At 47.3% G+C, this 18881-nt stretch overlaps 7 protein-coding genes across 8 annotated transcripts; 3 read left to right on the top strand and 4 right to left on the bottom strand.

Moving 5' to 3' along the window:
* The first annotated feature begins 6299 nt into the window (after positions 1 to 6299).
* On the top strand, positions 6300 to 7329 carry LOC108034134 (very-long-chain (3R)-3-hydroxyacyl-CoA dehydratase hpo-8). The gene has a single exon (XM_017108923.3). It carries the CDS (start codon positions 6419 to 6421, stop codon positions 7148 to 7150), a length of 732 nt encoding a protein of 243 aa, XP_016964412.1. The 5' UTR covers positions 6300 to 6418; the 3' UTR covers positions 7151 to 7329.
* On the bottom strand, positions 7319 to 8924 carry LOC108034133 (cysteine desulfurase, mitochondrial). The gene is made up of 2 exons (XM_017108922.3): positions 8707 to 8924; positions 7319 to 8650 (listed from the first exon to the last, which is right to left on the bottom strand). Exons 1-2 carry the CDS (start codon positions 8834 to 8836, stop codon positions 7392 to 7394), a joined length of 1389 nt encoding a protein of 462 aa, XP_016964411.1. The 5' UTR covers positions 8837 to 8924; the 3' UTR covers positions 7319 to 7391.
* A 222-nt stretch (positions 8925 to 9146) lies between these two features.
* Positions 9147 to 10528, top strand: LOC108034243 (ras-interacting protein RIP3). The gene is made up of 2 exons (XM_017109095.3): positions 9147 to 9298; positions 9355 to 10528. The coding sequence occupies exons 1-2, from the start codon at positions 9222 to 9224 to the stop codon at positions 10445 to 10447; spliced, it is 1170 nt and encodes a 389-aa protein (XP_016964584.1). The 5' UTR covers positions 9147 to 9221; the 3' UTR covers positions 10448 to 10528.
* Positions 10440 to 11610, bottom strand: LOC108034244 (transcriptional adapter 1). Of its 2 annotated transcripts, none has more exons than XM_044094396.2 (2): positions 10698 to 11610; positions 10440 to 10641 (listed from the first exon to the last, which is right to left on the bottom strand). In XM_044094396.2, exon 1 carries the CDS (start codon positions 11529 to 11531, stop codon positions 10725 to 10727), a length of 807 nt encoding a protein of 268 aa, XP_043950331.1. In that variant the 5' UTR covers positions 11532 to 11610; the 3' UTR covers positions 10440 to 10641; positions 10698 to 10724. The 2 variants fall into 2 exon arrangements, with proteins under 2 accessions (XP_043950331.1, XP_016964585.1); XM_017109096.3 differs by having other exon boundaries at positions 10729 to 11610.
* A 2926-nt stretch (positions 11611 to 14536) lies between these two features.
* On the bottom strand, positions 14537 to 16583 carry LOC108034135 (polycomb protein esc). The gene is made up of 3 exons (XM_017108924.3): positions 16182 to 16583; positions 15935 to 16124; positions 14537 to 15549 (listed from the first exon to the last, which is right to left on the bottom strand). The coding sequence occupies exons 1-3, from the start codon at positions 16481 to 16483 to the stop codon at positions 14650 to 14652; spliced, it is 1392 nt and encodes a 463-aa protein (XP_016964413.1). The 5' UTR covers positions 16484 to 16583; the 3' UTR covers positions 14537 to 14649.
* Positions 16584 to 16634: 51 nt separating this feature from the next.
* LOC108034137 (augmin complex subunit dgt2) lies at positions 16635 to 17536 on the bottom strand. The gene is made up of 2 exons (XM_017108926.3): positions 17221 to 17536; positions 16635 to 17161 (listed from the first exon to the last, which is right to left on the bottom strand). The coding sequence occupies exons 1-2, from the start codon at positions 17450 to 17452 to the stop codon at positions 16695 to 16697; spliced, it is 699 nt and encodes a 232-aa protein (XP_016964415.1). The 5' UTR covers positions 17453 to 17536; the 3' UTR covers positions 16635 to 16694.
* A 48-nt stretch (positions 17537 to 17584) lies between these two features.
* On the top strand, positions 17585 to 18881 carry LOC108034136 (mitochondrial cardiolipin hydrolase). Its single transcript, XM_017108925.3, has one exon. The coding sequence runs from the start codon at positions 17636 to 17638 to the stop codon at positions 18395 to 18397; it is 762 nt and encodes a 253-aa protein (XP_016964414.1). The 5' UTR covers positions 17585 to 17635; the 3' UTR covers positions 18398 to 18881.

The following is an 18881-nucleotide window of genomic DNA, read 5'->3' as shown; positions in this document are numbered from 1 at the left end:
AATATTTAAACTTATACTGATCCCACCCACAATTATTTACATACTCCTAAAAAACCAACAACAACTCAAATACCTTTTACAACTTTGACAATCCACACCCTGAACCTACACACTTTATCAGTGGCTCAGAACATACAAAACTTTTCAACGACACCAAAAATGCGACCCAAAACATACATATGTACATAAATACCTACCAACTCAAATATACATTTTTGTACTACCAATAAAAAGTACAACTGGTCAGAGCCTTTTAAAAATACACACAATAAGAGCCATTTAAGCTCGCTTCCCTAATTGCTAGAATTTTGAAATTTATTTTTGCTAATTTCTTTCTATGGATTATCATTGGCTGCTATTTTTGTGGTATCTATGAAAACATCTGATGTTTTTGATGTATTACATTTGTCTCTTATTGGCTTGCACCCACATTAGCTGTGCGAACTCTCGGATTGAGAGAGACGCGCACATACTAAAGGATAAGAGTTGCAACGCATCCAACGCATCTGCATTTTACGTGCGACTGCACGATTCGAATTGCTCACTGGCCTGCACGACGGCCCGGCGGAAGCCAGCGAATTCGAAAAGTAACGTCTCTTTCTGGCGCTTGCAGCGACAAATGCGGGTGCGAGCGAACACTTGCACGACATTTTCCGACATCGCGGTACCGGGGCCCAGAAAGGGCCAGCAGGCGGGTTTCGGCATTCGCCTCGGGCAGCGACATTCACATTAATCTCCGTTTCCGCGGGTCTTGGCAGGCTTCGACCTGTTTCTTTCAGATGCAAAAATGCGCACCGGCGCCCAGCACGCGCAGGCGGGGGCCAGACAGAGACGGCCATACGGTGCACGGCCCCCGGCTGCTGTGGCCGTCTCGCTCCGGAGACCGGAAAGAGAGCGTCTGCTCGCGCACTCTGCGCGCCTGGTTGGTTCGGCGCTGTCATTTCACAATGACCCACCTTCACGACTGACAGCGACGGCAAAAACGCGTCGCCTCGACTCGCGCGATTTCCGCCGTTTCCGCTGGCGTTCTTGCGACTCAGCTTGCGTGGTGTTTGTACAACGCTGACGGTGTTTTATTATGTCAACAACAAAAAACAAAAACAGCAACATTTTCATTAGGCGGCCAGAAAATACCGTACACATGACGACAAGAACACAACATCGACAGCAGAAACAACATGGCAACTCAAAAACCCACGGGCAAACAGGCAACAAAAGCAGGGCAGCAACCACGGGCCACACTTGATTCGCTCCGCCTTTGTTGCGAGGCGGAATCGAGTTCATTGTGGAAGAGTGAGTGCGTTTGTGCTCGAGAGTTGAGAACCTTGCGGGCGTAGGCGGTCTTGGTGCACCCTTCCCCGGCTTGCATTTTTAAAATTTTATTTCTAATTCTTCTAGTATCGCCTTGGTTGTTCACACTCTTTTTTATCGGTTAGATAGAAACTTTTTATCTATATAGTATCAAGTCCATGTACATATATTTGTAGTAATGAACAAATTGCTGTTTCCTTTGTTCTTATATTTACCGAACACCTTAACCGTATAATAGTAATACAATATTAAAAAATTTCAAAAATGTTCCATGTTTATGGTTTTAACTACTTTTATTTAATGTTGATATTTCAACCATTTCAAGATTGGATTGCAAGTAACTTTCCCGTTCTTCTATTTAGCAAATACCTTACAGTAGAATAGTAATGCTGTGTAAACTTGTATGCCATTTCAGCGGCCAAGCCCTTGGATTGTAATCAGTTTTCCAGCCCCACCCTTCAACCAATAGGCCCGCCTGTGTAGCGCACCGCGAGAGCGAGACGTCCGCTGACACACAGGCGATCCCGCTCTGGCCTTCTCATTCTCGTTCTCGCTTAGCCTCGCCCGCTGTATCAACCTTCGGCTGCCTGAGCGCTCGCCTTGACCGTAATTTCGGGGCCGTTCCCATTGCCAAGTGAAGGACGCACCTTGAAACTCAAGGATTTCGCGAATGAGGCGGAATTTCGCAAACTTTTCGGCAATCAGTAGGTCAACGCGAATTTTGGCAAACTGCTTGTGGGGCAGGGGGCCACTCGTCGCGTCGATGACATAAGCAGCTCGCGAACAATCTCCAAGTGGCATTGGGATGCGCCGAAACAAGTTCCCCGAGTTTTGCGAGCGCTCGCCGCCGTCGGGGAGGGGCGTCGGGTGGCCGGGTGGCCGGGTGGCCGGGCGGAAGCGTTCACTCGATGCGTGGCGGGTTAAACGAACTCTCGCCGCGTTTTCCTCGGCGCTGAATTTCGGGTGCCCGGCCACCAGCTGAACGCTTTTGGGCGCCTCATAGCACAGGTTTCGGTTTGAGCTTTTTTGGAAGCTAAGGTTAAGGTTATTCGCTAATTGCCGCCGCGCAGCGCCGACTAACCACAGCCAAGCGACCTCCTCCACCCCACCCAGTGGGTGTGGCTGCCGCGGTCGGTGGTGCCCTGCCCTGGTGCGGTTCGGCTCCGCTCAGCCGGGTGCGGTGGCGGTGGCGGTGGGTCGACGGTTGATTGGTACTCGGTGCCCTGGCAAGTGTCAACGCCTCGCTTGTCCGTCCCGGCACTCGGTAGTGCGGTCAGTCAGGCCCCAAAATCCAGTTTCGGTAACAGGCGCGCACGACCGGCGAGCAGGTGGCCGCCGCCCCGGCATTGGCGTCACCGCCGTCGGCGGCGCAAATCACATCCACTCGATGCTCCCCAGTTCCCATTTGCGCTCGGCCAGGGCGTGGTCTGCCTCGACTCGTCGACTGGCCAGTGGCTCTCCGGGGAATGGGGCTGGCCGACGGGGGGCTCTCCGGGAAAGCGGGGCTGAGTGGGGTTCTCCACGCCGCCGACTCAACTTGGCACGCGTCCAAGAGGGCCAGGCATGGAGTAATTTAGAGCGTCGCCAGAATCTCGGTCACTCAGCTGACCCTTGCTTGGGCGTATTTGGTTCAAGGCTCTTTCATGGCCCCCAGTAGTGGCTGGCAAAGGTCAAGGTGAGGTGGGGATATTGGTGTTGAACAACAAAACGTGTATCAATAACAAAAACGTTAATATAAAACTTAAAATATATAAGCCAGGCAAACAAACATTCTTAAAAATCCATAACAATCATTTCTTTTACTATTAAACCATAATTACTCTAATAATAGTGGTGTTAATTACTAAAATTGCTAATTAAAAACATGTAATTTTTAAACAACAGGTGTTATAGTCTTCTAAATACATTTAAAATACACATTATAAAAACAAGGAAAACCGTGTACTTTAGGACCATGACAGGCAGTTTCTTAACTTAAATTAAAAACCTGCTTGACTTCGCCCACTTAATGTGCGCCTGTTAAGCGGCTCCCGGCTAGAGCAGCAGGGCTGCTGGCCGCAGAAAAGGCCAGGGCAAACATCTTTGCTGACCACTCGCTGGCCAACCGGCAGAGTGGCCGGCGGACTCTTGGAGCAGCGCCAGCCCAGAAACAGGTTTCCCCTCCCGCAGACGCTTCTTCTTTTCCGGGGCTCGCACGCGAGGCGGGTTGGGTTTTTTCCGCTTCGAGGTGGGACGACGCGGTCCGCGCGCAGCCAGTGCTGCTTGCCTGTTATGGTCCATGTGGGAAAACGTTGAACGCCCACAATAATGGACGCTTTTGGTGCGCTGCTTGCCTCTCGGCTGCTAGTTAGTCGGCGGTGTTAGGCGATAGTTTTGGGCTCCGGCGCTGCCGCTTTTGCTGCGGGCCCGGTAGGAATTTGTGCAATAAGCAAAATGACGGGCACAAAACAAAATGTCCGGCCGGAGTGGGCGCCGCCACTTCCGCCGACGGCGCTCTACATGGTCCGCCGCCATCATGCAGCTCCTAGGCCAGCGCCATCTTATCGCGGGCGCCGCGTACCCCAGGCACTCACCACACAGTAGTTCGCAGTCGTAGAACCGGCCGGCGGAGCCGCCGGCGTTTGGGCAATTTTCTGGTTTCTGTTGGCCTGTGCTGTGAGCAAACAAAATGACTGCTCAAAGTTGGGCAAATGTTCGAGCGACTGCGCTGCAGGGCGACTGTTTGCATTAGAAACTGCGGTTCAAACAAACAATGTTGCTGTGCTTCTTTCCCCGCTCACTGCGTCGCAGGGGAGCGGCGGATCGGGGGCGGGGAGGAGAGCGAGACGGAGACGGAGAGACTGAGAGACGACGAGAGGGGCGCAGGGCTCGCATTTGGGGGCGTGTAGCATTGGCTTTTCTCGCCTTTTGGCCTGGGCCAAGCGTCGGCGGCGCCCCCTGTTGGCCGCCGGGGGAAGCGCCGCCGTGATTTGATTGCCCTTTTCCAGGGAAATAAAGAGGAGTTGCATAGCGAGAGAGAGCGCAGCTCGGGTGTTTGCTCAGCTTAAAGAGCTGCTCGGTAATCGCCAGTTTGGCCTTAAACTGCCGCAATTTGTCAGCTTTGGCAATTTCTTCGCTCGCACACACACGCGCACTCACCGGCGACCAGTCACATTGAAAACCCCTGCCACGGCGACACTATCGTCGTCCCGCTCGCACCCGGGCGAACGCCGCTCTGCGCGAACTGCCGGCCGTTTCGGCGGCCTGCTCGTTCTGGGCGCCTGGTGAAAAAGAGGGAATTCACTTTTGGCGGGGTTCTCGTTTTTCCAATTTTGTCCAATCGGCCTTTGTGGGCGCTGCTCTGTCGCATTGCCGCTCCGCCCGTCCGACGAGTCCGGGCAGCGGCTGCTGATAAGGCGGGCTGTTGATAAGGCGTCGGCTTTTAGGGGAGTAGTTAGTAATTTGCGTTAAATGGGCAGCACCGGCAGCAACGGCAGCAAATTAGTTCGCACGGTAGGCGTGGTTGCGGGCCTCCGCCCACTGCAAGCAACAACCAGCACGTGCCGGCGATGCTTTCGGAACAAGAGTTCCAATTCCGACTGCGATTCACAACGAAATTCGACAACGGCGACAAGCGATTCGCTCCACTCTACGGCTGGGGAACGCAGTCGCCCCACACACGCGATCTGGCAGGTGGGGACGTGCACCGGCCCGTGGTGGTGGCGGACTTTTTCAGACACGTTCGGTTTTCGGTTCGGTTTCCACCAGGCGACCAGGAGCGGCAGCCGGCGCGCTGGCTCACCGCACAAACCGGCCGTCGCTCGCCGAGGAGACACACCAGCTGGCGCCAACAGTGGGTGGATTGTGGAAAACTCAGGTCAAAATTCACTGTGGGTGGGGTCCGCGGGCTGTCAGGCATTTTGTAGTTCTATTGCTTTCCCTATCTTTGAAGACCTTGTGTACATTGTACACACAAGTGAAAAAAGGCAGTGCCCAAACGGTAGAAATGGTTTAACTTAAAAAACTGACTGTTTTTGATACGGAAAAGTTTTATCTGAACTCGGGCCATGTCGCTTCGACTTCATTAGGTCTACTAGTCAGTGCAGCACTAAAACTGTGCATTTTCAGATATTGTCGCCTTAAATTTTGGATTTTCAATTTGTTTGTTTATCCTTTTTTTTTTTTAATTTTTATTATTCGTAATGCTTACTCAAATCAAAATTTAATAGATATGTACTTACTTTTCACAGATAGTTTCACATCAAACAATCAAAAGTTCTGATATAAGCTACTATGACGAAAAATGATTGTGCATTCGACTAAATAAATATATTTTCTAAAATGTTACTCTGCCCGCTTAAAGAAATATTTAAGCTTCTCCCATCAAAGGTAGTATCTAAAGAGTGTATTTACTTAGTCGAATGTACGCGCTTTTTTGGGCACTACAGTTGATATCAGAACTTTTTATCTCGTTTGAATGTGTTATTGTTTATCAAAAGTTTTGGTTTTAAAAATCAAATATAAATCGGAGAATTGTTAGTAATATTTTGTTTCTGAGTGCTATCCAACGATGCAAAAAATAAAACAACTAATTCATTTTTTGAATATAGAATAATTTATTTTTTCTGTGCAAACTCTGCATTTTTTGTATGTTATAACTCTTGTGATCGCTGATATAGCGCGCTCAAGGGCTTTGGCCGGGAAACCACCTGTTCAAAATCCATTTTAATTAAGCTTGGTTAAAGATATAGTCAGATGTTAAAAGCCCAGTTTGTTTTTTTAATGTTTATATGGAAGGATATAAGATTGCAATTTGAATACGAATGTGATCCCATGATATCTAAAAACAATTGTAAATTTTTTTATGCGGGTGACAATATAAGAGAGATGGAATGATACTTCAAAATAGATTTAGCAAAAACACATATCGCTAAGAGGCGAGGGTATACAAACGTCGGTTTTTCCAGTTTCTTAGCGGATCGAAGATTTTTGGTTGCCCGCTCTGCGGTCACACTGAGTCAATCAGGTGAAAGCGACTTCGGAATAATCGCGCGACAGAGCGATAAGTTTGACGACTGATTAGTTAACCAGCGGCGATCGTCGAGGTGAAAGTTCACGCAGCCCTACAATGTCAGCGAAGGCAGTCAAGTCCAGCAAACCCGCGTCCAAGGAGCCCTCGGCGGGCACCAAGCTCTACCTGTTCGCCTACAACGCCGGACAGGTTGTCGGGTGGAGCTACATCCTTTGGCAGCTGGTTAACTACTACCTGCTGCAGGGACCCGAGTTCCGGGCAAAGGTGACGCTGTGGGAGTACACGCGGCTGGCCGTGATTATCTTCCAGAACGCCGCCTTCGTGGAGATCCTCAATGCGTCCTTCGGTCTGGTGAAGTCCAATCCGGTGGTCACCGGCTTCCAGGTGTTCAGCCGCATGATGGTGGTCGTCGGCGTGGTGATGGCCACGCCGACAGGGAAAGTGTCGCCCGGTCTGCCCATCGCCCTGCTGGCCTGGGCCATTACCGAGATCATCCGATACGGATACTACGCCCTTAACATCGTCAAGGTGGTGCCCCATTTCGTGGTGTTCCTGCGGTACACCACCTTCATTGTCCTGTATCCCATTGGAGTGACCGGGGAGCTGCTGTGCTTCTGGTGGGCCCAGAGCTATGCCCGAGAAAACAGCGTATGGAGTGTGGTGATGCCCAACAAGTGGAACGCCACCTTCTCCTACTTCGGCTTCCTGTGGATCGTCATGCTGGGCTACATCCCCATCTTCCCGCAGCTGTACCTGCACATGTTCGCCCAGCGTCGCAAGATCCTCGGTGGAGGTGCAAGCGCAGCACCCAAAAAGAAGGCAAACTGAACCTTGACCAACGATGAATGCAAATTATTGCATCATTTGCATATCTTTTGCCGACGCACTTTGGAGTCGTTTTGCTTTTTGGGGTCTCTCTTGCCTCACCTCTTACACAAGCACATTCGTTCGGACTAAGCTTAGTTTTAAGTGGTTTTGTGTACAAATAAACCTAGATACTCTTCCAACTAATTTATTTTTCCTTCGGTTTCGAAGTGTGGTGTAACAGTAACGGCTTACATATTAGTTATTAGTGCTGTGACCACTGGATGGTCTTTAGGTCGATGCCCTCCTGGACCATTTCCCACAGCGGCGACATCTCGCGCAGGCGTTCCACATGCTTTATGCACTTGTCTGCGGTGTAGTCGACCTCCTCGACGGTGGTGAAGCGGCCAATGCCGAATCGAATGGAGCTGTGGGCCAGGTCCTCGTCGGTGCCAATAGCACGCAGCACATAGGAGGGCTCCAGGGACGCGGAGGTGCAGGCGGATCCACTGCTCAAGGCGACGTCCTTGAGGGCCATCAGAAGGGATTCGCCCTCGACGTAAGCAAATGACAAATTCAGACACCCATTGTATGTGGCTGTGGCATCACCATTTCTGATCACATGCGGCAAGGCACTCGAAATCCTGTCCAGCAGGCGATTGGAGAGAAAGTCCACCCACTTCTTGTCGTAGTCCATCTCCTGGAGAGCCAGTTCCGCAGCAGCTCCTAGTCCCACGGCAAGCGGCGCTGGAACCGTCCCGCTCCTCAAGCCACGCTCCTGGCCGCCGCCACTTTGGATGGGCTCCAGGCGGACCCTGGGCCTACGTCGCACATAGAGGGCGCCCACACCCTTAGGTCCGTAGATCTTGTGGCCCGATATGGACATGAGGTCAATGTTCATGGCGTTCACGTCCAGCGGGATCTTGCCCACCGCCTGTGCGGCGTCTGTGTGGAAGAATACTTTGCGGGAGCGGCACAATTTACCGATCTCATCGATAGGCTGTTTAACACCAATCTCGTTGTTCACCGTCATGATGGACACCAGCGATGTCTCCGGCGTTATGGTCTCCTCCAGCTGCTGGAGGTCAATAAGTCCGTTGGCCAGCACAGGCAAGTAGGTGACTTTAAAGCCTTCGTTCTCCAGAGCACGGCACGAGTCCAGAACGCACTTGTGCTCCGTCTGGGTGGTGATCACATGGCGCTTCTTGGTGCCGTAAAAGCGGGCTACCCCTTTCACGGATATATTGTTGGACTCGGTGGCGCCGGATGTGAAGATTATCTCCTTGGGGTCGGCGCCAATCAAGGTTGCCACCTGCTCGCGAGCCTTCTCGACCGCCGTTTCCGTCTCCCAGCCATAGGCGTGGGTGCGGGAGTGGGGATTCCCGTAGTAGTTTGTCAGGAAGGGAAGCATGGCGTCCAGCACACGTGGATCCATCGGCGTTGTGGCCTGGGCATCCAGGTACAGTGGTCTGCCCTCGGTCTGTTCGTTTTTGATGTTGAAGCGCACCTGCCTCTCCCGAAACTCTGTTGGCAAACCAGATTTGTTATGGATTATGGTGCTCTCTTTGGGATCCGCTTACCTTTTGATGTTGCGGCCGGTTTTGTGGCATTCTTGGAGGAGGTGGCCTCGTGCCTGACCACTGAACTCACTGTGTTTGTGGCCCGGGAGCGCAGCACCTGCGCCTGGATTCTTCCTAGCACTTTTTGCATTGTGGTGGAATCCTTATTATTCTTGTGTTAAAATTCGTTATCAAAGCGGATTTCACAATCAGTAGGACCGCGCTGGGCGGGATAAAATATACCGAAGGACTCGAAAATATACTTATGTTTTTCTTAAATATTATTTTAATAAATTCCTTATTATCTATCCATTAAAAAAAATGGATTTATATTTCTTCGTTTAGATTTACCTATTTATACTTTTGAATACTTATCCACTTAGCAAATGTTCTTGTGTAAACTTCAAATTAATTAATACCAAATTCTGTTATTTGCATTTCTGGTATTTTAAGGCACATTTCGTTTGTTGTTTTTGAAGTTGGTTGTTCTCAATTGAATTGTCAATTTTTTAAAAGAAGTATAGAGATATTTAAGCATGGTCGTGTGCCGCTTCTTCCAGCAAGGGTCTTGTCGCTATGGGACAAAATGCCACAATGAGCACTTTGATGTCAAGTAAGCAAACGGAGTGTAAGCCATCGACATGAAATCCTAATTCCTCTTGCTCTCAGGCAATATCTCAAGGCCGACATGGAATCCAGCTTGAATGGCAAGATGTGGCCTTTCTCTGCGTACGGACCCTTCAAGGACAAGGCTAATTTTCCCAACTTCATCGATGATCAGTCCTTCGAGGAGGTCCGATTCCTGTGCTATGAGGCCAAGCGGCAGAACCAATTTGACCAATTCGCGCAGCAGTTCAACCGTGAGGTCCTGGAGGCAACCAATAAGATGAAGACCATGCTGCAAATGTCGCCGCAGGTTCTGGAAATGATGATCAAAATCCATGAGACGCCGGAGGGCGGAAATGTGTCGGCAGCTCCCCAGCAGCCCAATAATCCCTTTGCTACAGCTGCTCCGGCGTCTAACCAGTCTGCGTCCATCTTTGCCAAGCCCACGTTGAGTGCTGGGAACATCTTCGGTAATGCCACAAGCCAAGTAAACAACTCCAGCAGTATTTTTGGAGGTTCCATGGGTAATGCGAGTCAAGGGAACAGCATTTTTGGCGGAGGCGGGGCAACAAGTGTCTTTGGCCAGCCCCAGCAGCAGCCACAACAGCCGGCCGCCCAAGCCTTCCAAGGAGGTAACATTTTCGGCCAACAACAGGTCCAGGCGCAAGCTCAGCCAGTGAATCCCAATCCTTTCGGAGGCTTCCAACAGCCACAGCAACAACAGACATTGGGGATCTTTGGCCAAGTGGCTAACCCCAATACTGGAGGAATCTTTGCTCAGGCGGCACAACAGCAGCAGCAACCCCCTTCCGGGTTATTTGCTCAGGCAGCAGCCACCGGCTTCCCAAATCAACAGCAACAGATGCAGCAACAACAAATGCAGCAGCAACAAATGCAACAGCAACAAATTCAACAACAGCAGCAGCAGCAATTGCAAATGCAACAACAACAACAGCAGCAGCAGCAGCAATTGCAAATGCAACCGCAACAGCAAATTTTGCAACAGCAGCAACAAGTCCAAATAACCAACGAAGTTCATTCCCCTGTTTACAGTCGAATGGAAGATCTCAACGAACAGGAAATCGATGCGTTCAAGGCGGATCAGTTCCTACAAGGTGCCTTGCCCTTCAAACCACCGCCTAGGGAACTTTGCTGAGCCAAAACTAGAGTATATTGTATATAAGCCTACTTAGAGTCGATATAACTTAAGTGCATCTAATAAACTAATGCATCATCATGTTGAGTCGTTCCATGTTAATAGCGTAGACTGCATGGGAGCCGATCAGATTGCGATCCCGAAAGGCCAGCTGGCAGTCCTTGAGCGTTATCACGATGGGTTCGCTGGGCTCACTGTAAGAAGTAACAAAAGTTAATTATAATAAACCGGACAAAAGAGCTGGCTCAACCTAATGTTGGGATTAAGTTAGCATTCCTTACACTTCTTCACAGGCGGAGAGGAAGGTCACATCGTCGTTCTGCCGCCTCATGAAGTTGGCCGTATTCAGCTCCTTGTCCAGCTCCAGTGGCGTGTCGTCCACCTTCTGGCGGGTGACTGTGTTGCGCAGCGAAGGGTCTCGCAGCGGAGCACCCACATCGTAGTAGAAGTTTCCTTCGCCGCTGGTCTTGTAGTGCTTTCGCTTCTTGATAATGGCCGACAGCAGATCCTTTAGTAGGACCTGCACTGCCATGGCCACGTACTCAGCTACGTTGTCGTCCACGGAGATGAGCCCGATTTCCCAGGCACCGATCAAAAAACGTCCCATTATAAAGCCCGCATCGGGCAGGAAGAGCTCCTGGGCGCAGTAGCGCTGTGACTGGAGCTGCTGTTGCATGGGCTGCTGCTCCGAGGATCCGCCGATCGCAGGAGGTGGTCGGATAACCTGCATGTTGTCCTCACTCATAAAGTCTAGCACCTCGCAGAGTTCAAAATTCAGACGCTCAGCGAAGGTCCGAGAGCTTCTCTTGCGCCGCTTGCTGCGGTTTCCACTGCTGCTGGTTTGGACGGACGGTGGATTCTCCATGGGAGAGAAGGCATCTATCTTGTTGAGCAGCGCCAGCAGGAACTGGTTGTGTAGGTGCAGTTTGTCAGGCGAAAGGATTTTCCGCGACTCCGCATCGAATTCCTCCTTGGACCAACGGCTGCGGAACCAGTTCTTCATGTTGGCCCGGTAGCGCTCCCAGTTGTCGCCCAGGGCCACCACCAGCGCCTCCTTGGTGGCAAGCACTCGGTCAGTGAGCATTTTAACCCAGGTAATTGCAAAAAACAAAATTAGCTATGAAAACAAATTTTAGCACTGTTTAGTGTGACCATTTAGTGGAGTACATAAAAAACCAATGCGGGCTTAAACTAAATTGAAAAAAAATTTAGTTTAGTATGGAGGTTTATATAAATTAAAATAAATAAATGCATTGGCAATGCTCGAGAGAGGTTATGATAACCACCCCATAAATAATTATTTTATCCAGATAAATAAATAATAATAAACGAAAAAAATCACATTTTCCAATTTCTACTTCAAAATTAGGGACCGTAAACAAGACATTTATAATATTTATATTTTAAAAAGTGAAATAAGCATAAGTAGGCCGATAATAATATTGATTACACTTAACTTTTGTCGCTAAAAAATATTCTTTTCGAATTCAAACATTTTTTTATTAGTTCTGAATATGTAGGAGAGTGAGCGAAGGTGTATGCTGTATATACTGAACGAAATAAAAATCTACTGTGATTTTTAAGATCCTTTGAAAATTAATAATTTTGTTTGTCAGTTTTCCCCAAGCGTTATTTTTATACCCTTGCAGATGGTATAATGATTTCAGTCAGAGGTTTGCAACGCAGTGAAGGAAACGTTTCCGACCCCATAAAGTATATATATTCTTGATCAGCGTCACAAGTAGAGTCAATCTAGCCATGACCGTCTGTCCGTCCGTTTCTACGCAAACTAGTCTCTCAGTTTTAAAGCTATCGGTCTGAAACTTCTTCGGTGTTTTTTAACATATAACCTTCTAAGCTTGGGTATAACATTTTTAAATTAGTTCTGAATTTCGAATTAAATTTTATTAAAATCGGACGGCTATATCATATAGCTCCCATAGGAAAAATCGGAAAATTAGTGGTAAAATAATATTGAAAAATTAAATCTTTGGTGTTCTTTAACTTATAACCTCTTACGCTGTCATAGGAACGATCGGATAATTAATGGGAAATAATGTGAAACAAATTATAGCTTTGGGGCTTTTTGACATATTATCTTATAATATTGGGAATGTACATTTTTATATTTTTAAGCATTTCGAATTCAATTTAATAAAATTATTGATTATTTTTTTTAACTGCAAGGGTATACAAACTTCGGCTTGCCGAAGTTAACTTTCTTTCTTGTTAGTTTTTAGTTTACGATGTTATTAAAAAGTTTAAAGGGATTCTAATCACTTTGCTATATGTCGTTGAAAATGTGTGTGGATGATGAGAAAAGAGATTATTTGTTACATGTATAGGGTCCTTCATATTGTCCAAAACGCTTTCATCAACTTGTTACGTACTTTTCTACAAAACTAATATACCCCTACGAGTAAGGGCTATAAAAGTCTAACAACATTAATTAAAAAAAACATAAAACATATAAAAAAATCATAGCATAAAATGAAAAAAATCAATATGCCGACATACTACTCAGCTTATCTTTATAATGCACAAATTCATAAAACATTTCATTTAATTTTAGGACATATGACATAAATATGCGTTACAGCGCCCACACGTAAGTTTAATAAAAATTACATAAAATGTACTTTTATGGAATTATGGTTATACAAAGGGCGTGAATCCCTTTAAAAACACTTTAAATTTTTAAGAATTTCGAATTTAATCGGACTAACACAGAGATGTCAAAAAATGGCTTAAAAAAAGAATGATATCATTTCTTTTAATATCACTGAAGTCAGTAACAATCCTTAACATTTGGCGTTTGGTGTTACTAGGCTTGATTATTTCTTTTAACTGCTTCCATTCTTGTTTTAATTTTCTTTATGCTTGAAAGATACTTTCGGGTGAGAACCTTTGATTGAGGGCGGGGAGCAGACCGTGGCCCCTGGGGAACAACCGGACTACAGAAGCTTTTCCAATAAGCGTTTGCTACCAACCTTAGGTATCAGCAGCGAGCTTGTACTGTATATGTCAAGCATCTTTTGGCCCTGGTAACTTGCCCTGAAGTAACTCCGGAAGTAATGGAATCCACCAGTATCTTGTCTTTTGCCTGGGGATCTTTTTCCCCGGCCACCATACACGGAGTGTAGAGGCTTTTCAATAAGGCTATACTCACATCAAATTATGCATTGACGGAATGTGGAGTTATAGCAAGGAATATTACAAACAGCAAATTCTCCTCTGCTGGTAGACCTTCTAAGGGCGTCAGGATTTGTGGATGAAGAACCTGCCGTATAATCAAGTTGGGGAGGTGTACGCACACATGGGACGACCCTGGAATGGATTTTACGGGAGCCCCGAAGAGAGCAGTCGCTTCTAGCACTCGGATGGGTGGTTCCACACCGGGGAACTGGGTTACTTTAATAGCGAGAACTTCTTGTACATCGGGGACAGTAAGAAAGAAGTTCTCAAGTACCAAGGTCTTCAGTACTACACTCCTGAGATCGGGAGCTGCCGCTTTTACAATAAACGGGTGGGCGATGAAGCTGGAGCTATGGTCGTGATAAGCAAAGGATCCGACCTAACCGCGCAGGAACTTTTGGATTACGTGGCCCAGCGGTTGCCGCAGGAGTCCGGTTCACCAACAAGTTGCCGGGGAATGCAAATGGAAAGACTTTGCGTAAGGCAGCGCGGGAGAAACTCATAGCCAAACTGAACAAAAAACGCATAACTGCTAGATATATGGGACATTTAACAAAACCTCTTCTAAATTTCAAATTATATTTATATTGTGTAATCAAAAGTATTTAAAGCTACTCTTCCGAAGTGGTCACTTTTGTTTTAAGAATAGCCACAAGAAAGACGGTTTTTTCAACACAAGCGTAAATATATTACACGACTCAGGAAACAAAATAAGCTTAAGTATCAAAATATTTCTAGCAATTATTTATTGCTCGTGGATATCACCCACTTGATCATGCTTACATAAAAAAATCAAGTGCTAAATAAATAACTTAATTATTGTATAAGTTTTGCGGATGTAAATAAGTATACAAGTGTACACAGACATGGTTATTCTATATTTTTAAGAGAAACATTACTTTTAAGTGACGGCTGTCATTCAATAAATTATGTAACCTATTTGAAGATCTTAAGTCGTGTTTTCTAAGAAGAAAAACATTGATAGCTTAAAATAAATCTATGGGCTTTTAATTGACGCGATCCCACCGCCAAACTGTGCTGTCATCGCACACACAAACCAAAATGGAGCCATCTTTGGAGAAAGAAGTCTGCCGAATTGTGGAGTTGCTCTTGGGATGAACTAGCTGGCTACACTTAGTCAAATTGGGATCGTTACAGTCCAGTTCCCAGACGAAGGTGGTGCCCTGTTGGTTGCCCAAGGCCAGAATCTTTTGCCAGGCGTTAAAGGCGAAGCGCACAAACCAAATCTCACACATCTTGTAGTCAAAATGATGAAGTACCGTGGTGGCCGACTCCTGGGGCTTGATCTCGTGCCAAGGTTCTGAAAGTTTACCCGGCTTCCAGCAAACAATGGAGTTCTCGCAGGATTTCGAGAAGACAAAGTCTCCAAACCATTGGACGCAATCCACATAATTGCGGTGTATATCCCTCGTAGAAAAATCCGGAAAGTGTTCCTTGATGGTGGGGAACGGAGCAGTGTTTTTGTTGGGACTAAATCCAGAGCTCAGCTCGATGGCTTCTTTTATATCAGGCTTATCCAAGCGCCACAGCTTCAGTGAGTGATCCATTCCACTGGACATGATGCGATCACCTCGCAAATCGAAGTCAACGGACAAAACTTCATCGCGGTGTCCTTCGACCCCTCCAAAAACAGCCACACATACGTCCGATTGGATGTTCCACAGCCGCAGCGAATGATCTTTACTGCCCGACAGAAGCAACTGCGGCCTAACTGGATGAAACTTGAGCTCGTTGATGGCATGCCCATGACCAATATAGTTTTTGCTGCACTGATGTTTCACGGGATTGAATATCCGAATGACGCCACGATAGCCAGCTGCGGCCAGGACGGGATCGCCGGTCACCGAGTCGTAGGACCAAGCGCATGTATAGAAACTTTCATCGGTCTAAAAGAATGGAAACATACGAAAGTTACTTCTATTTATTTTTGAAAAAAAGGAACAATATTCATGCAAGTATCGTTTAAGAGAAAAATGAAAAAAACATTTTTTTAATGAACTAGGTACTAACGATGTGATAAACTTTTGTTTACAAAATTTATTTCATTTTGCTCATATTCTTCTTTGCTCTATTATTCAAAAGAAAGCCATAAATTGCATTTAGATTGTGTTTACATGCACTATTTTTATACAAAAGGGAGACCCCTAACTCGTTAAAAAAAGTGGTTTTAATAGCTATGTGATGGAAAAAATAAGACTTATGTATAATCCATAACCATAAGCCTTTCTAATTTGAAATTGTTACTCTACAGTTCAAATGCTGAATACCTACATCAGGATCTGCGTAGACCTGCAGCAGACGGATGCCTTCGCAGGACTCGTCGCCGTTGCTCCTCTCGCACTCGTATATGGAAACCCGATCCTTGCCAACGGTGGCGAAAACCTGGGGCTGACCTCTGTCCAGGAACGGATTGAACTGGACGCCAAAGATCTGGTGGTTGTGGTCCTCGCGGACATGGGAGCTGCAGTGTTTTCGGGACTTAAGGCATACAATTGTAGCTATCCCAAAGGAACCTCACCTGTACTTGTACAGCGGTTGGACCATTTTAGGAGCCTTGACCCGTCGGCACAGGCGGTTCAATTTCCGTGTGTTGGGCGATTTGCTCCTGGTGGTGGTTGTAGTCGTGCTGAACAAACTGGCGGAGTCATCCCGATCGACGGAGTTGACATCGTTCTCATCGTCTTGCTCCAAAAGATTGCCGGCACTCGAGGAGTTATTGCTCAGTACTGCCTCTGGCGGAGATTGACCTAGGGATTCTTCTTCCGCTGGAGGAGGCTCTTCACTTGGCGAACCCACCTCAAGAGGATTAGTTTCTGTCATGGCTGGTTAGCTTCAGCCAATTTTTAAGCTTGTATTGTTTACTTTGCAAATATTTTCCCCAAAACAAACTGTCTTCCCCCAAATGTGACCGTTCTAGGATTAGGCCATACACCGACGTTGCCACTCTGCTAGCATATACTGGACCAACAGCTGTTTGACTAACAATTCTAATGTATTTAAACCTAATGCAGATAGTTATAATGTGCCTAATCTACTTCTTGGCGGCGAGTAGCTCGTCCAGATGCGCCTCCACCTCCTTGTGGGCTTTGACACTGTTTTCGGTGCGGGAAGCGGCCTCGTTGACAAAGAAACCACGCAGTAGCTCCGCCTTTACTTGGACCAGTTGCGCCTGCGCCTTTTGCAATTTCAGTTCGTTGGCCAACTGCGGTCCCAATTTCAGATCGGCAGCGTCCTTGAGCAGGGAGCATTTGCGACCTAGAAGCGCCACCAGTTGCTGCAGCCCACTGCGATGCTCTTTCTCCAGTCGCAGGATCTCCTTTTGGTCGTCACTCAAGTCCGCATCCAGGCCTCCAAAGGCATCGGGAAACTCCTCGCGCATCTTGTCGCCCAACTCCGCTATGGGTTGCAAAGTGGATCTTAGTTGAGCAGATAGCTTGGTGCGCACCGTCTTGCTGTCCGTATAGCTCAAGGGCGGGAGGCTTCTGCCATTCTGTAGACCTGTGGGATAGGCTACCAAAGTAATCACTGCTCTTCGCATGAGTCCGGAGTCTCGTTACCCAGCACTTGTTCCTGGCCACCGCCTTCGATTTCACCCAGTCGCGCATAGTTCCCAATGGAAACCAACTTTAGGGCTCGTTTGATTTCCGCACTCGAATTTGGCCCCAAGTCCAGGCGACGCAGCTCGTCTAGCACTAGTTTCAGCTTGAGAACCTTCTTTAGCTCCGCATCACGCGCCTCCCGCAGGTCATCGGGTTCTCCGGGCAAGAGCGTGGTGGAGGGATCTTCCATTTCCAGCTAAAAATGCCCAGAAATTGTTTGTTTAATTCGAATGGGCAAGCGCATGGCAGCGATACGGCAACGCCACTAAATAGGTGTGGCCAGCGCCTAGTACGCAGCTAATATTTCGAGGATCGATGGTGCACATTTATGGTCACTCTAAGATTAATTTTTGAAAAAGGGTACTTTTAAAAAATGTTAAGTTCCCAATTAATTATGGAACAGATCCGAGATCATCCTATTTTGGCCACCATAGGCATTGCCGTCGGCGCGGTTTTAGCATCCGAGGTGATGTGGAAGGCGCTCTTACACATTCGTTACAAACGAGACAAGGCACGCCGCGTGCACGAAGTGGTTTGCTTCAATGAACTGGGCGAGATTTGTGCCGCACAGCATCTGCGGAACTGCAGGCTGGGATCACCGGAACCGGTCGTGTCACACTGCCAGAACAAGCACTGCACCCTGAGAAATGTGGGCAAGATCGTGGAGCAGATCGACCGGGCGGAGTACTCCATTGACTTGGCCATCTACACCTTCACCTCGCTGACCCTGGCGGAAGCTCTAAAGCGAGCTCTACAGCGCGGCGTGAGTATCCGGATAATCAGCGACGGGGAGATGGTCTACTCCGGCGGATCGCAAATCACTACGCTGGCCCGCTTTGGTGTCCCGGTGCGCGTCCCCATCACCACGTACATGATGCATAACAAGTACTGCGTAGTCGATGGCGTGGAGCGCGTCGAGGAGATTCGCATACTTAAGAAGCGCAAGTGGATGCGTCCATGTTACAGTAGCGCAGTTATCGGGTCCGTCAACTGGACTCGTCAGGGATTTGGTGGCAATTGGGAGGCCTGCGTGATCACCCACGACGAGAAGCTAACGTTCATGCTCCAGGCAGAGTTCGACCGCATGTGGAAAGCCTTCGAGAAGCCTGAAAACCGAATAATTCAAAAGGAATAGAAAGCCGCAACGGCTAAAACTTTGCAGCTTTTTACCAAATGGCTCACCACATTACGAAACAGTTCCTTAAAATGTTAAAATATTTACTAAATAGGTTTGATAATAATTCCGTAAGTGCCTATTTAGAAACGTTGTATTACTACCAAAAAATAGGTGAACAAAACAGTAATTCTAGTTTTAAGCTTTGACTAATTAAATTATAGTCAGTTTGTCCTGTCAATGCCATTGAAACATTTTGCAGAAAGAAAAAAACAGCACGTGAAATCTGTGATTATCACTCTGAAATTGACTATAACTTAGGATTCGAAAATTTTTGTTAAAAGCTATTTGTTTATATACTGCATAGGTGTTATTACCATCTCACTATCATTGTAAAACAATCGAACTGTGAAATCTGACTACCACTAATGTTCAAATATATATATCATATTTCCATGTTACACTCAATTGTATCTTCCTAAATAAAGGTTTCAATAAATTTTAA

This window comes from Drosophila biarmipes, chromosome 2L (genome assembly GCF_025231255.1).
Source record: "Drosophila biarmipes strain raj3 chromosome 2L, RU_DBia_V1.1, whole genome shotgun sequence".
Classification (NCBI taxonomy): Eukaryota; Metazoa; Arthropoda; class Insecta; order Diptera; family Drosophilidae; genus Drosophila; species Drosophila biarmipes.
This window is presented reverse-complemented; position numbering and strand designations above follow the sequence as displayed.